This window comes from Mus caroli, chromosome 9, assembly GCF_900094665.2.
Source record: "Mus caroli chromosome 9, CAROLI_EIJ_v1.1, whole genome shotgun sequence".
Classification (NCBI taxonomy): Eukaryota; Metazoa; Chordata; class Mammalia; order Rodentia; family Muridae; genus Mus; species Mus caroli.
Genome location: NC_034578.1, coordinates 4,782,178 through 4,805,065, shown reverse-complemented (window position 1 = coordinate 4,805,065; position 22,888 = coordinate 4,782,178). Strand labels below are relative to the sequence as shown.

The following is a 22,888-nucleotide window of genomic DNA, read 5'->3' as shown; positions in this document are numbered from 1 at the left end:
CCATCACTGGAAAGAGAGGCCCATTGGACTTGCAAACTTTATATGCCCCAGTACAGGGGAACGCCAGGGCCAAAAAGTGGGAGTGGATGGGTAGGGGAGGGTATGGGGGACTTTTGGGATATAGCATTGGAAATGTAAATGAGGAAAATACCTAATAAAAATATTTTTTTTAAAAAGAAGTACTACAAAGGAAGCTTGCTCAGGTCTATGCATTAGGTGAACAGTCAAATGAGTTTAAAAAGTGAAAGAATCAACAGGTTACTAAAATAGATGAAGGGGAGGGAGGGGTTCACAATGAGATCTCGGCTTTTTTTTTTTTTTTTTTACAGTGTTATAGACAGAAGTACAGCCAAAATAAGATTTTACTAGAGGCTTTAGAAGGAAGGGTATGATTTCATGAAATGGAAGACATGATGGGTCAAATACCTATTCTAGCTCTTTTTGGATTACTGTCTAATGTGAACTACCTTGATAGACTAAGAAAAAATATAAAGCTAGAGACAAGACAGGACTCAGTGTTGAAGAATGATTGCTGCTCTTACAAAGGTCACAAATTCAGTTCCCATAAGCCCTGTTGAACAGCTCATAACCATCTGTAACTCTGACTTCAGTGGACCTAACAACTTCTGGACTGTTTAGGTACTTGATCTTATATGGGAAACACACACAAAGACCCATAAAGAAAAAGAAAACAAAAATGCATAAATGTAAGGTATGAGATAGTGATTCTCAATGGATTGATAGCTATCTAGTTGTTCTAAGAGAGAATGGGAGATGGTTCTTGTCATTAATAAAGGTTTCCAATCAGAAAGTAAGGAGAGGCAAAAAGCGTGATTTTTCAGATACTGATGCTATTTGTCAAATACAGATGCTATCAATAAACAATTTTGTGTGAAGTAGAGAAAAATTACTACTACTGATGTCTCTTTCATAAAACAATATTTATCTTCACTAGTTTAATCAGTATTATAAACTCACCCAGATTGTAGTATTTAACGTTGTCCCCCAGTGTGACTTTTGTCAAATCCTTTAAAGTGTCATTTGCATCAATGATGCTCTGAGCTTTGGATGCATGCCAGAACGCCATAAATCTTGCAATGAATGATGCTGCAAAGATTGCCAGCATTCCAAAGTCAAGCATATTCCACAACTCAAATAAGTATTCTTTTGGGCCTTGAGTCCAGATTTCTTTACATTCAGCCCATATCATGCCTGCATTAGTAAAGGATTAATATAACAGATCAATTTCATTCTAACTTTAGCTCTTCCATGAAGAAAAACAATTAGGAAAGTCTCATTGGCTATTCACAGCCCTTTAAACTTGCCCCAGCCTTCTTTCCCTACCCCCAGAAACTACAATCCAACAATAGCAGTGAGCCACCAGAAAGCAATCAAGTAATATTGATCACAAATCTCAAGTGAAATGCACTGAATTGGTCTTTTATTTCTAGCAATGGAAAAAGTACTTAAGATGTTCATTATGATAACCCAAACACAACATACCCACACATTCAAAATAGAAGTACTCACACTTTCACAATGGAGTTATACAGACATTGGATATGACATCATATAAATTACCATGAGTTATAGGTCACAGGAATAGCACACTAACCTCTATATACAGAACCTTTGTTGACCATGAGTCTCAACTACTGCCTCCTTAAAACCACTTCCATTCTTCCTACTGTGTGCTACTCCCAGTCAGACAGAAGAACACATAGAACTCCTCTGATGGGAACTTTTGTTCAAAGATGAATGTCCTTGTGGTATTTCTTAGTGTGAATGAAAGTTTGGACACATCTAACCAAAGATGTTTCCTCCCCTTCTCCAACTCTCAAGGCTTAATATGCACCTGGTTTGGCAGCCCTTGCCCTCTGACCCGCTCCACATTTTTTTTCCCTCAGAAACAATTCTCCTTATTAAAACCACACTTATTCCTATGTAAATTATTGTTTATTTAGTATCTCTATGTATATCTTGGGGGTACCAGAACAAACACCATAAACGTAAATTAAGAAATGTAAATGCCTTACAGTCTGTGAACAAATTTTTAATGACCATCTTAAAAGACTAAAGGAAATTACGGTAACTAATTAGTAACAGTGTACTAAGAGTAGTTGATGTCTTTGATGCAATTACTAATAACACTTCATGGTTTTCCAAATATTTAATTCAGGGCTTAGGAGCATTGTGATATCTTGCTTCTCCAAGAACTGGCTGTAGAGTCATTGGCAAAGAGTTTACCCTTCCTAGAATGCAGCTCACAAAATGAGGATGCAAATTTACCTGCTTTGCAAGACAATGTACAAATAAAATAGCCTGTGTAAAATGTAGGATCCAATACTGGCATTATGAAGAAACTATGGCAAACACATTTTGTCCATCCTTCCTTGATTTACTCATAACATTCACATATCTCCTTCCTTAACTTGAAGAATATTATTTGATTAAAAAGAAATTAAAAATGCCTTCTTGTCTGCCATTTCTTCTTAGTGCCCTATGGGGAAGTACAATTCACCCCCATGTTCAAGCCTTACCTTACAAATAACGTCCTAACCTGATTGAGAAGTAAGATGCTCTCCTAGCCTTCAAAAACTTCTACCCCAGCTTTCACAATCACCTCATGTCTATCACAGAACATGCCAATCCAACACCCAAGGAGCCCCGTGGAGATGAGGAAAATGTCATGGCCTGTGCTCTCCAAGAACACATCATGCACTTTTCTCAGTACAGCACAAAGATTAAGAGAATGTGGTCTTACAGGCAGACAATTTCACTACTCATACTAGGAATGTCAGGCTAAGGGAGCATTAGCACTGACTTCCTATGAACTCTTATAAATTTGTAAAAGGAAATAATACAAGACTCATGTTCACACCAAAACAGTGAACAGGATGGAAAAAGCTGAAGACATCTAAGTTCTTGATGTGTCTCCCAACCTCAACAAAGACTACCGTGATTGAGAGCAATACACCGGACTACTGGAAACTCAGCAATCTAGTAAGACACAGGGACTGATGGGGGCTTCCATCAAACTCACACAATCTGCCATCTTTTAAAGCTTTCCCATCTTCCTCATATCTTTACTCCATCTTTTCTATGGTATAAATGGTATCTCGCTAAAGCTGACAAACTACAGCTAACATTCAGAGATATTCAGCTTAAAGGAAATATGCCTGTCTGCTTCCCTCCCTTCCATTCCCACCCCTGCCTGGGCTGTTGCTTAAGAACCTTTGACACTTCCCATACCTAGTCTGGCTTCTCCCTTTTGCCAGAGAGTTCTCCATAGGGACCACACTGCTTAAGCAGCACTGGATGAGTGACTTACTACTTCTGAGAAAGGCTTACTCTGCTGCCAGATTGTGAGGTCTAGTTCTTGAAAGAGAATGTGCTACCTTATTTCTGCTCTCTAGAGCAGTGGAGTGTATCAGTTCTCTCTACATTTGAATTTCTCTAAAGGGCAACCAACTTGTGTGTTCTTCTCTAGCAGAGCCATGCTTAGGTTGAATGCTTCACTGTATCCTACTTGTCCCTCCTTCCAGGCATATTTTATCTTCGTTCTTTCTCTCTAAGTGTGCCCTCTCACCACCAATGAATTAAGGCTCAAGTTACAATATTGTGCCCCTTCTTTCCATTATCCTCAGTGATAAAAAGTACCCCTCCGTGCCCCACAAATCCTCCAAGGAACACACTGTGGGGTCGCTCACTCCACAATTTGCTAATCTTCTGAGGATCACTGCTGGAGGTCAGGCACGCACTGTCACTCATTCTATAGTTGCTGTGACAGGCAAGCACCCCCCTTTGCCTACCTTGCAACCCCAGTCTCCACAGTAGGACAGTGGCAGCCCTGACTGTGGTCTTACCCTCTTAGAGTCAACCCAGGATAGCGTGTGCTTTCCCAGAAGTTCACTGTGGCTGACAAACCCTTGGACTTGTAAACATTAAGCACTCTCAAGCATGCCCCCTGCCTCATGTTCCTGCTAGACCTTACACCAACATGGATGTGAAGTTATTCTGTCTTGCCACAAACCTCCTGGAATATCAGTTATACTATTTGGCTTTTCAAATTTTCATCAAATGAAAATCACATAGATTTGCTTTCTGTATATAAAAACATGAGCATTTTCTACCAACTAATATAACACATCCAGCCTGTGACCCACATAGGCAACTTCTTCTTAATATTTATAGTAGGCTCTGTGGCTTTCTTGCAAGAACAAAAACACAAGAAAGTAAACAATAGTGTCAGAAACTCAGCAAGGAACCTCACATATACTACATGTGCATAGCTTGCTGTTTTATTTCTGTATTCTCTTCAAATAAGCATTGTGAGATAATTTCTGAAGTAAAACAAACATTGGCAGAGCAGTTCTTCTATGGAAATGCTTTTCTTTATAACATTAAAGCTTAATGTAATATTCCCAGCTTTGGTTTCTTAGTGAAAAGTATCTAATTTTATACTAAAAATATCAAATTATGGGAAGAATGAATTTTGATACAGAATGAAATGAGAATTCATTATCTCTAATTCTCTCAATAAAATGTCTTTCTTTTTAAAAGTATATCTTGTACTAAGAAGACGTCTCTTTTCTAACAGCAAATGCTCACCCTATGAAGAAAAACAGATAATACCCACTGAAAATTTTAATAATTATTATTTATAGCTATTTGCAATTATCTGAAATTAACTAAGCCTGCCCTATGTGGCAATCTCTGTGTTGCATATCTTACTTATAGTGATATATTAAAAAGCTAGCTCTTAGTGTAAAAAGATAAAGGCAATATAATAGTATTTGCGCTTAAGTCATACAACAGAGTTAAATATATATCTTTTCCAGTTTTGTCAATTAAACTAGAAAAGAAAGAGTTAAAGAAAAGTCAAAGTCTTGCAGTGTGTCCAAAATTTGCCAATATTTTAGTAAAACCTAAGGCAAAACTGTTTTTTCAGAAAACATGCCAATGAAATGAAGTGGTTTAATGGTGTTGAATAACTCAGTAGCTATTGAATTTCCTCAGAGTTAAGAATAATCATACTTAATTATCATACTACTTCCTAATATTTCAATTGATCATCCATTGGGCTCCAATATGAAGAAGCCAAGAAGGAATGGATATCCTAGAAGTGGCATGAAATTGACTGCAGTTATTTCTCTGGTGACTCAGATGGACAGTTGATGGAGCAGACCTTATGGCCTATTGGAGATTCTATATAAAGGCCTCGTGAGTCTTCTCTACATAGTTCTTTCTACTGAGGGAATTTCATGCAGTTAAGGCCTTCAGAGTCAGAGTCGTGTGAGATTGAAGAATTTGTGCAAATTTGTCTCTGGCCAGACTTCATCCAGGAGCCAAACTTCTTATGGTTTAGTTGATATTTATCTCTGGAAATCCTGGGACATTTCAAAGTTAATCAGAAATTTAACGAGCAGTTTTTCATGCTCCCCATTCTCAGCATGGCCATCCATAGACTCCCCTTTAGAATACAGTAACCACCACTCCCCATAGACACATAACAATTACCAAGTTATTCACAGTTTAACCTTTAAGCCATTCTCAGCTCCTCTGCCATCCAAGCTAAACTCAGATTACTTTCCTCCAATTGGGCTCAGCCTCTGAACTCATCTCTCCTTCAGGCCTCCTCCCTCTACCTCAAAACCACCGATACATTTTTGAAATGTGCTCTGAACCCATCACCAACCACTGGAATTTACCCTCTGATCATTTTACTATCCACATCTTTCATCCACACTCATCAAACACCCTGATCCCAGGTAGGACAGAAACATAATCTTAAATGGCCCAGTCTTTTCATAGTGCCACAGCTCGACACCTAAAGCCTTCTATGTCCTTATCCTTCAAATTCTTGGTCTGATTCACATTTTCTTTTCCCTAAAACCTTAACTTAAAGATGCCATTGGTATTTAGCGAGGATTTCCTCTGCTCATTCTGCATCCTAGCTCACTCAGATTTAAATGTCCAATCTGCACTTAGGTAGTATCTTAAAAGTCTCCAACTATAGCATTTTCTGCAAATGAGATTTTATTATTGACTTATTGGTTTGTTACTCAAATTGCTTCTTGGAATGGAAAGACTCCATCCCATTCAACTCAGTGTCCTTATTGCTCAGTGACACTCAATAGCTGTTGAATGTATTTACTCATAAATATTCATGAGATATCTTTGTAATTTTTGACAATCCACAGGTATAATTGAGCTTTAAAGACAAATCAAATCTTGTAGTGCTTCATACTGAATTGCCCCTCTTTCACAAGCCACCCAAGGAAGTGAGTTATTTAATGCTCACAAACTCGATAAAATAGATATTATTATATATAACAGATTTCAAATCTGAGGTACTGTGTGGCTTGATGTATGTCAACAGCTTTGAGTATAATAAATTTTCAATAAAAACGTGTGGCTATTAGTTTCAGTTTCTATTAAATCTCAACATAAAAAAAACATGGTTGTTTTCAAGCTTGAAATCAAAGCTCTCCCAAACCACACATGAGAGGTTCTGCTTATTGATGGTAGGTTTGACTAACAATATCCTGCTGGTTTTCTTCCGTTTGGGGGATGAAGTGGGAATGCAATTATCACATGGCATATGAAGAGACTATAACTGGTAATAAGGCCACCATAGCAACTGTTTCAGATCACAAAGAAAGTCACAGTGCATGGAACACTGTTTCCTGCTGCACACATTTGTATGACTGATCATATGCAACAATCAGCATGATTCAGTCCAATTGCTAAGGCTGCAAAAAGGAACAAGACAGAAAATCAGTCTTTACCTATTACCCAGGATATAATGAGCATCTCCATCCATGAGAAACAGGATGTTTTCATCCTGAACAGCTGCCTTGCATTATCTGTGCTGGTTTCATTAGGGAGGAGCTTGGTGCCTTCAAATCTGTCAGCTGCATTCATGACGAGCAGCCCCAGGAAAATGGTGAAGGAGGCTGCGTGTGCTACAAACTTCATGAACGGTCCTCGCAATATCTTCCCCATCTGCCACAACAAACATCAAAAGAAAAATTTTAGCTTTCTCTCTCTCTCTCTCTCTCTCTCTCTCTCTCTCTCTCTCTCTCTCTCTCTCTCTCTCTCTCTCTCTCCTAAATAGTCATACACATTTACATGAATTGTATCAGAACAATGATTTTTATGCTGTTATAATTTTTTGGTCATTTCTCCTATGTATTAAGGTTTCTTATAATTGAGAACTAACTTCTCTATCAAGAATATTTAAATTCTTGTCCTAGAGAGATGGTACAATAGTTAAGAGTGCTTTCTGCTCTCCCAGAAGACTCAGATTCATTCCCCAGCACCCACATTGGGTGGCTTACAACTACCTGTAATCCCATCTCCAGGGATTCAATGCTGCCTTCTGCTCTTCTGCAGGCACTCACACAATATGGCAAACTCATAAATGCACATAGATGCGTAACTAAAATAAACATTTCATTAAATAATGTTTAAATTGTAAGGTATTGTTAATGTTGGTTCAAATGCACAGGACTATAAAATAAGTCTACGTTATAAAGCAAAGACCCTTGGTTCTTTCATCCTGCATTTCTCTGACATACAAGGCAATTCAGGCTTTGGATAATGCTAATGTCTTGTGGCTACTGTCAGGGTGTAAATGTCATGAGGATCAGCACAGAATATCCCATGGATGTCTGGACACTCTGGAGCAGCAGGTAAAAGGTCAGACTTTCAAGTTTAGCTCAGGCTCCACCTTTGTCACTGTTCACTGGGTGACGATAAAAACTGGATTCTTTATATAAACTAGAAAAATGATTAAGACCTACTGTATGACTACAGTATTGAATTATTTTTCTATCTGAAATGTGACCTGGGCAGAGGGATGGGGATCTGGATTATACCTCAGGGCTCTAAACATCTAAAATGATGAACGAAACCCACAAAATTCAGGGCTAGACATATATAAATATCCAATGATATACCTGTAAAAATGTGATGAAATCTACATATTTTTGTACATTGAAAATATTTAAAACTTTGGTGAATTTTAAAGCAATCAGACGAAAGCAAACAGAAAGTCAGTTTCCAGGAAGTCAAAGTAGCATATTTGAATCCTCACATTCTTTTTTCTTCCAGAAAACTAAACAGGCTCTGACTAAGAAGCTTTGGAATCCTCCAGCATCTGCCAATTTACTGCGAGACTCACAAGTATGTGTCACCACACCTGGCCTTATCTCTCCTTAAAATAAGGAGATTTTGGCATGTCTCAATGGACTTTAAGAATTAAACAATAATTATTTTTATAAATTTTGCCATTCATATTTTGGGATACAAATAAATGTATAAAATATAACTATGGATAGAAAAGTGTTGTTTACCAGATTGTCAAACAAATTCAATAGCTTAACTAATTATTAAGTTAAATATATTAAAATAAATACTTCTCAAATTCTTAAGTTACAACAGAAAGTAATTTATTTGTGCTCTTTCTGATTTTTTTTAATGCAGACACTTCCCTCTTAGAACTGCTTCCTCTGCCCTTAAATACTAGATTTTGGGCAATGGGCTAAAAGGAATGGCAGAGTTATTATTAACAGACAACACCTCACACGAGTCATAAGGGCAGCAATTGTGTCAGGAAAAAGCATAGAGACCGGGGCCTGAAGTATCTATGGGATAGTCTTAGACCATGTCTGATCAGTATGAATGGTTAAAGACAAAGGGATTCACTAGCTTTGGCCTCTGGCTTGAGTTGTACTTTCTGCTCCAGGTTCAGCGCTGGGTATGGGTAGGTCATGGTGCGGGCAGCACAGGACTGAGTGGATTGGCCTGATGCCCTAGCAGGTTGTCAAGAGGATTGAGGCTCAGACACAGCTGGGGTAACAAGGACCCTTTTTGCTGTGTGTTCTAAGAGGAAGCAGCCTGTTATTCAGGAGGTGGGGTTTTTCACTTTTAGAGCCAGAGCTACCTTCAATTTTCTCAGGGGACTGGATAGTTTTATTTTCACTCAGTTATTTTTATTTAAACTCAGTTTATTTTCACTACTAGAGTTTTGTTTGCTGTGGATCTCAAGTTTTATTGGGTAATGGTCAGATAGTGTATGTGGGATTATTTCAATTTTTCTGCATTAGTTAAGGTTTGGCTTTTTGTCATCTATGGCAGAGATGCTTCCATGTGCTGCTGAGTAGAATCTGTGCTCTTTAAGCATCAGAGGACTGCTCTATAGACATCTGTTAGGTCCATTGATGTAATATCTCACTTAATCCTGATGTTTCTCTGTTTATTTTTGTCCAGATGACTTGTATGTTGTAAAAAATAAAAATAAAAATAAAAAAGGTGGGACACTGACTACCACTATTGAGGTTGTGTTAATCTGTGTCTTTAACTCCACAAACATGCTTTGTTTAAAATTGGTGCACTAGTATTACATTTAGTATTTTGAATTTTCTCCTGAATAATTGATTAAAACACAACCAAGTAGATGGAAAGAAAAAAAATAAAAATCAAAGCAGAAATTAATGAAATAGAAACAAAGAAAACAATACAAAGAATCATTAGATCTGAGAGCTGGTTCTTCAGGAAAATAAAGAAGATTGACAGACCCTTGGCCCCACTAACCAAAAGAAAGAGAAAACCCAAATTATCAGAATCAGAGAAAAAGAGAGAAACATTACAACATACATCAAAAAAACACAGAATATTTTAAGGTAATACTTAGAAATCTGCCCTCTATTAAGGTGGAAAATACTTTATTTTCTTGATTTATCCAAACTATGATATTAAACCAGTAAGAAAACAACAAGTTAAACAAACACAGGAGGAGACAGCAACTGTAGTAAGTCTTCCAACTAAATGTTCCAGGCTCAGATGTATCCATAGCAGAATTCTACCAGACTTTCCAAGAAGGAGTTACAATGAATTCTTCTTATATTCCCCTCCCCAAAGTAGATCATAAGGGTTACTTCCAAATTCATTCTATGAAGATAGTATAACTCTAATACCCAAACCAATTAAAGACATAACTAACACAAAAAGAAAACAGGACAATATCACTGATCAAGATAGATTTTAAAATCCTCAATAAAATACATACAAGTATAGGCATATATCAAGAATATCACCCTCTTCTATCAAACTGGTCATATCCCAAAAATACATGTTTAGTTCAACATACCTAAGTAAATAAATAATAATGAATCATATAAATGGATTAAAAGACAAAAATCACATCATCCTCTCAGTAGATGTAGAAAAGGCCTTTGACAAAATCAAACATGATTTCATGATAAAAGGCTTAGAGAGACTAGGTCTGGAGGGAACACACCTCAATACGATAAAGGTATGTGTGATGAATCCACACCCAACATTATCCTGAATGGAGAAAACCTTGAAGCAATACTATTAAAGCAGGGAATGATACAAGTCTGCCCACTATTCTTACTTCCTTTCAATATTGTTCTTGAAGTACTAGCTGGAGTAATAAGGCAAGAGAAGGAAATTAAAGCGATAGAAATAGAAAAACAAAAAGTAAAAGTATCCCCTTTTGCAGATGATATGATATTATGAATAAGAGATCTCAAGAATTCCTTCAACAAACTTTTAGAAACAATCAACAATTTTAGCAAGAGTAGCCTATAGTTTCTTGTCCATAGTTATTATTTTCCTGTTTATTCAACTATTTCTAGGAGAGATTGTTTCACAGTAAACTTTCTGGTATTGTGAGTTTTATAATTTTTCTGCCTGTCTTCCATGAAGTTCCCTAAGTCATGGATGCAGGAGCTGTGATGTAGATGTAACTGCTAAGCCTGGGATCCCCATGATTGATCTCTTGATTACTATGGTGTTTCTAGTAGTGGTTTTCTGTGATGATCTCCATTTGCTGTAAAGAAAGGCTTCTTTCCTGAGGAATGGATCACATATGTGTAGATATAAAGGACATATTTAGAATGTGGTAAGGAATCATGGTGGTCTAATGAAATGGAGTTAGTGTTCTTTTCTGAACTTAATGACCTCACTAGCCCTAGAAAGTTAGCTAGGTTTGTAATATTAGGCAGAATTTCCCTCCTGAGTGAGCCTCACATCCAATTAGAGAGATGTTACTTTTAACATGTGTGTGCCAAATAGCAATGCACACGAAAATAAAATATAGTTAAAAAGAAAAGAAATGAAACAAAGTGCTTCTCTTTAAGCATTATTAATTCCACTCTTAGTTTTTTAATCTATGAGTGACTGGAGGAGAAGCAAGATTTGTGAAGATACATATTTCTAAACTTTTGTCTATATTTTTGTGGCTATATAAGAAAACCTAAAGTATTTTAAATAAAGGCATCAATTTAGCCAAATATATCATTATTAAAATAAATCAGTTCTATGGCCCAATAATGTTTAGTTCACTGAGAAAAAGAAAATTACAAACAGACTTTATCACTGTTACTCTAAAGCTAAATAATACCCAACAAAACAGATTTTAGATACGAGAAAGATGCTTTGATAATGCCTATTTAATCTGGCTGTTTGTCTCAGTGCTGATAAATTAGGGGTGAAATCAAGTGTCAGGAAGAACCATGACCGTAGCAGAAGAAATGGTGACAGAAATCAGGTAGTTAAGATTCGGTTAAAATGTGAGAAATGTATAAATCTGGGGCAAGCCACAATTGGCCCAAGTGACAGCATATGGAGGAACCATGATTTCCGCCCCCTGCTCCCAAGAAAAGCAAGGTATTCACTTAGAAAAGTTGTCACAGTTGCATGGTCACAGAATGAGAACGAAGACGAACCAGACACTTTACTTCAGCTCCTCAAGCCTTGGGAAACTGAAGCAGAGACCCAAGAGGCTACAGACACAGGTGCAGCCTGTGTCCAGAAGAGGTGGTTAGAATACACCCAGGTAAGAAATTCTAACTCAAAAGAGAGAGAAGGCGGATGTTAGTATGAGAATTTGGCAGCTGGCTGTAAACCATATTTCCTAAATGTTAAACCCCAGACCTACCATTGTCAACTCCAAGTATGGACAGATTTCTTAACTTTTCTATACTCAAGTTTTCTTAGTTGTAGAATTGGAGGTCATCATGGCAATTTACTCTTCTGAAGGCTTTTAGCTGCTATCAAGCTATGATATGTGTTTGGGAATATTGCGTAGTATTGCTACTGTAAAGAGACCAGAGGAGTTTAAATATCAAGTAATGTAGAGCTTTCAAATATACTAAGGTAGGGAGAAGCATCGGGTAAAAAGAACAAGAATTCATCATATAATATGATGAATATGCAATCTCAAACAAAAAATCTAAATTTAAAAAGAATTTGTTGTGTCTATGAAAAATGGGAGCAGTGCCAACAAGATGGCTGAGCAGGTGAAGGTGCTTAGGTCCTTGGGTTCTTGGTGCTCAACTTTCACAACCTGAGTTCAATCCATGAAAAACACAGAAAAGTGGACAGAAAGAATTAACTCCATGAAGCTGCCCTCTGATCTCTACACATGTTCTCTCTCTCTCTCTCTCAGTCTCTGTCTCTCTCTCACACACACACACACACATGCATGTGTGCATAAACACTCATGAACACAGATGCATATACCCACACATACCAATACCACACCACATATACATACATCACACACACACACACACACACACATGCATATACACACACCAAATACCACACACCACACGTACCTACACACACACATACACCATACACCACATACCACACACTTGCGCACACACACAAATACATTCATACATGAGTATACACACACCACACACACCAGCACATGCACATGTATGCTTATGCACACAGATGCATACACACACACTTACCACACAGGAGAGAGAAAGAGTAAAGATAAATGTTTTTCAATTAATTTAATTGGAACTGGAATACAACTTTATATAAGATAAACTGCACTATAAATATAATTTCTAACAAATCCTTTATTGTTAGTGTCATCAATGTGTACTTTATAGATGATCAAGTTTGGTCTCGTGCATTATAAGGGGGAAATCCCATGGTGGTGGATTTGATTCTCATGAGGACATGTTTTCAGTAGTTTCTAATGTCATCACTGTAAGTAGTAAGAAAGTAGGCACTGCTTAAGAGACCTTGTACTAAAATCTTAGTGTGAGTCAGTACAAAGACCTCCAGTGACTGAAATGCCTACAGTGTATCTGAGTCATAAGACACCATGCTGAGAAATGCTGACCTATGTTGTCCTCCACATAACAATGCCTAAAATGAGTCCCACCTGTGTCTAGCAACTGCATTCACTGCCTGATATGTCTAGCCAGAACACAAAAATAAATGGACCAGAAGGTGTTTATCTGTGAATTATTTCAGTCAACCTCTCAGATATGAGATTTACACAGAACTAGAAAGGTGGCTTCAAAAACATGAAAAAAAATTGTTAGTAATGCAGCTTCCAAATTCATATTCCTGTGTAACAGAATGGTAAGTCAGTATCCCTCATGCTTAGCATAGCAGACCTATAGGCCCAGCTACATAGGATTCTCACTGGAAGATTACAAGTTCAAGGCCTGACTAGGCAACTCAGTGAGACCCTGTCTCAAAATAAACAGTTTAGAAGGAATCAAAGATGTCACTCGATGATAGAGTGCTTACCTAGCATGTTCAAGGCCCCATATTCAACACTCAGTCCTGAAAAATAATTCTTTATTCTGTTTAAACTTTCAGCAGGTGGCCATTGCTGCTTATCTCCAGTGCACTTCTCTTTGATATAGACATTCTTTACTGAAACAAGCCTTATAGTAGCATTTCTATTAGTGTTTACTGACCATATAAGTGTGGTGCTTTGAATAAGGCAGTGACACTATTAGTAAGTATGGCCTTGTTGGGATAATTGTGGCCTTGTTGAAATAAAGTGTGTCACTGTGGACATAGGTTCTAAGACCCTCACCTTAGCTGCCTGAAATCCAGTAGTCTCCTAAAGGTCTTCAGATGAAGATGTAGAACTCTCAGTTCTTCCTGCATCATGTCTGCCTGGATGTTGTCATAGACTATTGGGATAATTAATGCTAATTAGTTGGAGCTGAGAAATTAACAGTGATAAAGAGATCAGCATCACTGAGGTGAAATCTTCTGGGAAGTATTTTCTTTTTTTGTTTGTTTGTTTGTTTGTTTTGTTTTTTTGAGACAGGGTTTTTCTGTATAGCCCTGGCTGTCCTGGAACTCACTTTATAGACCAGGCTGGCCTCGAACTCAGAAATCTGCCTGACTCTGCCTCCCGAGTGCTGGGATTAAAGGCGTGCACCACCACACCTGGCTGGGAAGTATTTTCTAAGGGCACAAAGAAGCTGTGTTCCAGATATAGCCAAGGATGTACAGCTGCAGCTGTACTTGGTAATACGTAAGGGTCACCCAGGTGTTACAAGTTTTGACGGCATGAAAAACAGCTGAAGCTTGACACTGTAAGAAGCCATAGAAGGCTATTGGTGAAAGTACAGCCTCAGTTGCAGTTGATGTCCCAGGACTGAAGGGATCATGCAAAGAAATTGAGGCTTGGCATTGCAAACAGAGCCTATGAGAGGCTATTGGTGAAGCCTAGTTGCAATGAGAAACTCCAGTATATTAGAAATGCCAGTACCATGGGATGACCACCAGGAATGGAATGGAGTCAACTAGAGTGTAGAGTGCTACAGGGGGCCTTTTGGAGGATCCCAGAAGATCATGTATGTATCTCAGACATTGGAATAAGAAGCTGTAAAGTTGATGTTGCCTTGGATACCCCAAGATGTTAGAGATGTCAGAACAGTGGGATGCCTGTCAAGGAAAGCTGCTAACTGGGAATAGAACTAGCCAAGGAGAAAGAAGTTTGATGCTGCTGAATGTCAACAGCAGTCAACAAGGAAGAAAGAAGTTGGAGATCTGAAGAGTGCTTTGACATCAGACATGGAGATGTGAAGTTTGGAGTTTGCCCAGTGGGTTTTCTAGTTTTCTATCTTGCTTAGGTCCAGGGTTTTTTTTTTACTTTATACAGTATTACAGTTAAGAGACTCCATGGGTCTCAGAAGAGATTTTGAATTTTGGACTTTTAGCATTGTTGAGCCTGCTAAAGACAATGGAGACTTTTGAAGTTGGATTAAATGTATTTTGCATTATATTATGACTAGGAATAACCCTTACAGATTCATGTGTTTGAACAAGGTTATGGGGGTCATAGAGTGGAATGTGGTGAGGTGAGTACGTTTGGCCAGGGAGTGGCACTATTAGGATGTATGGCCTTGTTGGAGTAGGTGTGTCACTATGAGCATGGGCTCTAAGATCCTCATCCTAGCTGCCTGGAAGCCAGTCTTCTCCTAGAGATCTTCAGATGAAGATATAGAACTCTCAGCAACTCCTGCACCATGACTGCTTAGACTCTGTCATAACCAGCCCCAAATATATATTGTCCTTTTATAAGTCTTGCCTTAGTCATGGTGTCTCTTCACAACAGTGAAACCTAAGAGACAAGGTAATATGCATACAAAATATATCTCTTATCTCAAATACTATTGCAGAAGAAACAAAGAAAGGAATAATAATCAAATTTGAGGAAACCTTTGATAGATGAGCTCAATAAAGCTAGGACTTTTTAAAATGCAAAAAAAAGTCTATATGCTTAGAGGAAAAATAAGGAAATAATAAATTGACATTTTATTTCGCACATAGTGACAGTATTCTGTTTCAGGAGAATTTTCAGGAATTTTTTTTTCGTTTCTCATTGGAAATAAGCATTATTTTTAGAAAAATTTAAAAGTTTATGGCACTGTGGAGTTGCCAGCCCTAAATGAGGCATTTGTGTGGCACTGCTGCCTTCCAAGGTGTGAGAGTCATGCTGAATGAAAGGAAGAAGAGATTGTAAAAGCCAGAGATAATGGTGGAAGACTGAAGCCAAACAGGCTCTTCTAGATATGATCAGGCTATTGTACAAGTAAGCTCAAAGCAGCTGTGCTGCTTGTACAAGTCTTGCTCAAATCAAGGCAGACAAAAGCTCAGCATGTGGTCGGGGGGAAAGGTCAGGAAGTCCCACCCTGGCTGGAAAGTGTTTGGCAAGTAATAGCTGCTGAGAATGGGACAGAGGCAGTTGCTAAGAGGTTACCCGTGCTCTGGCAGGCAGCCTACAGCCATGCACATGCTGGCAGTACTAAACAAACTCTGTGGGCTTTTAAAAGAGCACATGAAGTTAGTGTATGCAGGGAAAGAGTGGGAGCTCAGCTTGTTCAAATACATTACATGCATGTATGAAATTCTCAAACAAATAGAAAGATCATGTGAACCTGTGTACTTCAAATCAGATTTTCATTTTGGAGCTAGATCTTTGCCTGTTGGACAGAATTCAACTAGATGGACTGCAGGACTCACAGACATACCTTGCTGCAAGGAGCACACCAGTATATGAGAGCCAGGAAGGGCAATCCAATGGCAACGGCAAGGACCACAAGGAACTTCACTGCCATGGTCTGCTGCCGTAAACCAGAGAGGTTCTCATACCATATGGACAGGAGCTGCTGCTGACAGTTTGGATGAGCCACAAACTAGGGGTGAGACAGCACACAGAATGATCCGATTAAAACCAACTCAGCTTAGGCTATCCTCTGGAGCTCTGGTGAATCGTTCTATGCTTTTCCAGAAGAAAGGCAGTTAGAATTGAGGAACAAACAAGGCATCTATCAGGTAGCAAGCAAAACGGTTCTAAATGTGTTCTACATATTCAGATATTCCTGTTGATGGCCCTTCCCTATGACTGGTAGCCTGTCTTTTAAAATACAGAAAACACTTGGGGTTTTAACATTATAAAAAGATTTGCACAAGTGCTTTTATGCATTTTATATATTTTTCTTTTTAGAAAGAAAGAGCAAGATTAAGTTCATCCTAGCTTAAATGTGGGCATATAGCTTGATTATAAAGATTTGCATGTTCATGTGCACACATGTGTATGTATGTGCATGATTGTGTAGGTGTTGTTTATATATGTGTGCATGTGTGTGTAAGTGTGTGTGTGAGAGTAACTGTGTGGGTGTTGTGTATATGTGTTGTGTGAATGTGTGTGAGTGACTGTATGAGTGTATATGTGTTTGTGTGTGAGTGACTTGGATGTGTGTATGAGTGTGTGTGTGTGTGTGTGTGTGTGTGTGTGTGTGTGTGTGTGTGTGTGTGTGTGTGTGTGTGTGTGTGTGTGTGTGTGTGTGTGTATGTGTGTGTTCACATGAGTCCACATGCCTTCAGAAGCCAGAAGAGGGAAGGCATCACACACACCCCAGAAGCTGACACACACACTCACACATATTCACACAACACACGTACACAACACCCACACAGTTATAGGCAGTCTGTGAGCCTTCTGATATGTATGATAGAAATTGAACTTGGTTATTCTTTAAAAACAGTGTGTGTTGTTAAAGCATACACTGAGCCATCTCTCCAGCCTCAAATCACTGCTTCAAAACAAATCACATTTTCCCTTCACTGCTCTAGAGTGGCATGCTTCCTACAGGGATCACATTAAGATTTGCATCTCTCAGTTCTATCCACCCAGCTCCACTGGGAGTCTCTCTTATCATCTTAAACCTTTCAATTAATTTTTTTCTAGAATTCCTTCTTCTTACACATTTCATTTGAGTAATGAGTTTTCCCTCAAAGAGAGGTTAAGGTTAGTTTGTATTTAAAAAGTAATCATCTAAATTAAAATTTCATAAGAAAAATATCAGGTTATGTTAAAAAAAAACAAAAACTCCATCCAGATGAGTCTGGAATACGCAGTTATGGAAGGAAAGAGTGGTGGTTAATTACTCTCTGGTTAACTGGCAGGTTGAGAGGTAGTAGGTCTACTCTGAATAATAGCTACAAACAGATAGTTCTTCTATTTTATATATAAAAAAAGAACATATTTAGTTGCTTGTTAATGGCTGGAGAGATGGCTCTATGCTTAAGAGCACTTGATGCTCTTTCAGAAGAACAGAGTTCAGTCCCCAGCATCCATCAGACTCAAGCACCAGAAACTGCAGCTCCCTGGAATCCAACACCCTCTCTGGTTTCATCCAGCATGCACATGTGCACACACATATAAATAAATGAAATAAGTAAAATAAAAGTCTTCATGTCCTAGGAAGGTTGTCAAAGAAGTAGGGATCATTGTCAAAAGAAGAATCTGAAAAGTATTTTGCAAAGACCCTGGAAGGATTCAAACTGAAAATGGAATTGAAACTGCTGGTCCAACTCAGAAACTAGCAACCACCAGGTAAAAGGTGGAATCTGAAATACTGTGACTCCATTCCCTTCATACAGACAATGCCTTAGGGTTTCTATATACTGAGTCATTGTTGTTATTACCTGAGTCAAGCAAAATGGCACTGACTGTGATATTCCACATCCAAGGGCCAGGATTTTAATGACTAACCAGCCCTATGAGTTCTGTGCCTCACTAGATGCTTCCTCGGGACGACCCCCTGCTCTTTCCAGCTTGGCATATCCACGCACACAAACTGAAGTAACAAAGGGGCCTCACGCCCGGCCTTACTTTTTTTACTTCATACTTAATAGCAAGTTTTAAACGGCTGAGATTTGGACGGCCGAGGTCCCCGGGCTGGCGAGTCTCTTCATCCCCGTTCAGGATGGCCTCCACTTCCTCTGTGTTTCTGCAGAGGTCCAGGAGACCAACAACGAAATCCTTGCACTGCATAGACAGCTTCCTGTAGTCATTCTAGGAAAGAGAAGTATGGTTAAAATAAGAAGAGCTAACTCATATTCCATGCATGGCAGAAATTTTCAGATATTCGAGGGATTGTAGATTTCAAGAGGAAAAATCAGATTTTAGTTTTAATACACCTGATTTGTTTTGTTCTGTTTTTGCTTTGAAACAAGGGTCTCACACTGCTAATACCTATGCTAATATGAAACTTACTGGTCTCAAATTTACAGCAAAATTCCACAGTAGTTTCCCAAGTGCTGCAGTCAGGATAAGCGGCCATGTCCAGCTTACTTTCACTGTATTTTATTTTAAATATATTTTTTTATCCTACTCTGCTGTCAGTCCTCTGTGATATTTTATCACCATGAAGAATTTTCTCTAGACTCTAATATCTGCCCAAGTCATTACCAAAGTTATTGTAAAAGATTTTGCTATGCTAAACTCATCAACTAATATGGGAGAAACCTCCATAATACAACTACTATACTTTTCATAGATCCTGTCCTATATTATTTCACCATCGATGTATAAAATATATACTTTCGAATGTCAAAAGACTTTTAGAAAAGTGCCATAAAAAGCAAGCAAGCACTTGACAATTATCCTCCTTCCCTTCTTTATTCTTCCTTTCTCTCTTTCTCTCTCCTTTCTTTCTTTCTTTCTTTCTTTCTTTCTTTCTTTCTTTCTTTCTTTTTTGTTGGTGTTGTTAATTTATTTAGACTGATCCTCAAGTACCTCAAGGTGGCTTTGAACTCCTGATCCTCTGCCATCACCTCTCAAATGCTGAGAATAAAGATGTGTTCTACCATCTCTGATTTATCAATTATCTTTTTGATGAATGCTATTTCTTATATTATGAATCCAGCACAGGGTCAAAATATAAGATCTAAGAATAGATTCTGAGAACTGAGATCTCTTTAAAGAAGAAAAAATTTAGCCAGGTGGGGTGTGTGTGTGTGTGTGTGTATGTATGTATGTATGTATGTATGTTCCCTGCAGGTGTAAGGGAGTCCCTGCAGTTGTGGAGGGTAACTTTAATCCCAGCACTTGAGAGGCAGAAAGAGAGGGGTGATGAGCAGTGTAAGCTACACAGTGTAAGCTACACAGTGAGACAGTTTCAAAACCTACCCATGTTTAATGGAGAAATTTTAACTGTGCTGTTTTGTCATTCCAATGAACTAAAGCACTGCTGAGAAGAATCAGGATGAAGGTCATATTTTAGAGAGCATAAACTGCTGCTGCCCTTCTGTACAGCATCTCTACACATCTTCATTTGTGTCTTCCCAATACTTCCTTCCTCCTTGTTTTCTTACCCTGAAATAAGGTCTTCCTTCTATCGCCAAATGTTAAACAAAAATCTGTTATCAAAACCTGGGATAGAGCCGGTAAATGCAATCCTACTTATTTGCCATATAATATACTAAGTAACTGTTGATATCTGACTCGATATAAATCTGTTTGGCCCCAAACCATGTTGCTAAGCTAGGAGACTTTACAAGGGAAATGCATCTGAAGATCAGGATTAAGACAGAATACTACTCTCCAGATAGTGACAGGTTCCCAACCATGCTATAGGAACTGATTTCAGTCCGGCACTTCCCTGATCTTAGGGTAATGATCAATAAATGGCTGACTCATCACAGCTCTGCCGTAGTTGATGTGAGAAGGAAAGGAGATAAACAGGCACTACCTTTTGGGAAATGTAAAAGTAAGTTTGATACAATTTCAAGTAAGAATTAGGGAAACACATTCTTCTATATTCGTCAGATGCCAACAACTGTCCTGTCATTTTCACTAATGGAGCTTTTGATGATCAACATTTATCCTTCTAGGTTCTACTGCAGCTTTGAGGCTGAAGGAGCAAAATAGAAAAGGGTGTGCAAGAGATGTGGATGGCATCAGATCCCAGAAGCAGGCTGTCCCAATAGACCTTTCTGTGGCTATGAGCTGTCGCAGACCTAAAATCTGTTGGAAAGAGACAATTTTATGAGGTCCCATTTGTCGATTCTCCATCTTAAAGCACAAGACATTGCTGTTCTATTCAGGAATTTTTCCCCTGTGCCCATATCTTCGAAGTTTTCCCCCACTTTCTCCTCTATAAGTTTCATTGTCTCTGGTTTTACGTGGAGTTCCTTGATCCACTTAGACTTGACCTTAGTACAAGGAAATAGGAATGGACCAATTCACATTTTTCTACATGATAACTGCCAGATGGGCCGGCACCATTTGTTGAAAATGCTGTCTTTTTCCCACTGGGTGGTTTTAGCTCCCTTGTCAAAGATCAAGTGACCATAGGTGTGTGGGTTCATTTCTGGGTCTCCAATTCTATTCCATTGGTCTACTTGTCTGTCACTATACCAGTACCATGCAGTTTTTATTGCAATCGCTCTGTAGTACAGCTTTAGGTCAGGCATGGTGATTCCACTTGAGGTTCTTTTATCATTCAGAAGAGTTTTTTTTTTTTTTTTTTTTTTTTTTTGCTATCCTTGGTTTGTTGTTATTCCAGATGAATTTACAAATTGCAAATGGTCTGAAGAAACAAGCTGGAGTAGCCATTCTAATATCGAATAAAATCAACTTCCAACCCAAAGTTATCAAAAAAGAAAAGTAGGGGCATTTCATATACATCAAGGGGAAAATCTTCCAAGAGGAACTCTCAATTCTGAATATCTATGCTCCAAATGCAAGGGCAGCCACATTCATTAAAGAAACTTTACTAAAGCTCAAAGCACACATTGCACCTCACACAATAATAGTGGTAGATTTTAACATCCCACTCTCATCAATGGACAGATCCTTGAAACAGAAACTAAAGAGAGACACAGTGTGAAACTAACAGAAGTTATGAAACAAATGGATCTGACAGATATCTACAGAACATTTTATCCTAAAACAAAAGGATATACTTTCTTCTCAGCACCTCATGGTACCTTTTCCAAAATTGACCATATACTTGGTCCCCAAAACCCTCAACAAATACAAAAATAATGAAATTATCCCATGCATCCTATCAGATCACCACAGACTAAGGCTGATCTTTAATAACAACATAAATAATAGAAAGCCAACATTCACATGGAAGCTGAACAACACTCCACTCAATGATATCTTCGTCAAGGAAGAAATTAAGAAATTAAAGACTTTTTAGAGTTTAATGAAATTGAACCCACAACATACCGAAACTTATGGGACACAATGAAAGCAGTTCTAAGAAGAAAACTCATAGCTCTGAGTGCCTCCAAAAAGAAAGTAAAAAGAGCATATACTAGCATATATAGAGAGCATATACTAGCAGCTTGACAACACACCTAGATCAAAGAGAAGCAAATTAACCCAAAAGGAGAAGACTACAGGAAATAATCAAACTCATGGGTGAAATCAACCAAGTGCAAACAAAAAGAACTATTCAAAGAATCAACCAAACCAGGAGCTAGTTCTTTGAGAAAATCAACAAGATAGATAAACCCTTAGCCAGACTCACTAGAGGGCAAAGGGACAGTATCCTAAATAACAAAATTAGAAGTGAAAAGGGAGACATAACAACAGAACTTGAGGAAATCCAAAACATCATCAGATCCTACTACAAAAGGCCCTACTTAACAAAAATGGAAACCCTGGATGAAATGGACAAATCTCTAGACAGATACCAGGTACCAAAGTTAAGTCAGGATCAGATTAATGATCTAAACAGTTCCATATCCCCTAAAGAAGTAGACACAGTCATTAATAGTCTCCCAACTAAAAAAAGCCCAGGACCAGATGGGTTTAGTGCAGACTTCTATCAGACCTTCAAAAAAGACCTAATTCCAACTCTCCTCAAACTATTACACAAAATAGAAACAGAAGGTACTCTATCCAGTTCATTCTATGAAGCCACAATTACTCTGATACCTAAACCACATAAAGACCCAACAAAGAAAGAGAACCTCAGACCAATTTACCATATGAATATCAATGCAAAACTACTTTTTAAATTCTCACAAACTGAACCCAAGAACACATCAAAAACATCATTGATCATGAACATGTAGGCTTCATTCCAGGGATGAGGGATGGTTTAATATATGGAAATCCATCAACGTAATCCACTATATAAACAAACTCAAAGACAAAAACCACATGGTCATCTCATTAGCTACTGAGAAAGCATTTGACAAAAAACCAACAACCATTCATGAAAAAAGTCTTGGAAAAATCAGGAATTCAATGCCCATACCTAAACATGAT

General features: G+C 38.2%; 1 protein-coding gene and 1 long non-coding RNA gene across 2 annotated transcripts in view; one reads left to right on the top strand and one right to left on the bottom strand.

The window, feature by feature from the left end:
• The window catches only part of LOC110301687, a 91,529-nt gene extending 85,083 nt beyond the window's left edge, over positions 1–6,446 (top strand). The window contains exon 5 of the long non-coding RNA XR_002378732.1: positions 2,855–6,446. This is a non-coding gene — a long non-coding RNA (uncharacterized LOC110301687). The remainder of the gene's footprint in view (positions 1–2,854) is intronic.
• Positions 1–22,888, bottom strand: part of Trpc6 (transient receptor potential cation channel subfamily C member 6) — a 116,469-nt gene that overhangs the window by 25,301 nt on the left and 68,280 nt on the right. The window contains exons 3-6 of the mRNA XM_021172271.2: positions 18,491–18,673; positions 16,344–16,508; positions 6,792–7,008; positions 979–1,212 (exon numbers count right to left, since the gene is read on the bottom strand). Coding sequence (XP_021027930.1) covers positions 979–1,212; positions 6,792–7,008; positions 16,344–16,508; positions 18,491–18,673 — 799 coding nt within the window. The remainder of the gene's footprint in view (positions 1–978; positions 1,213–6,791; positions 7,009–16,343; positions 16,509–18,490; positions 18,674–22,888) is intronic.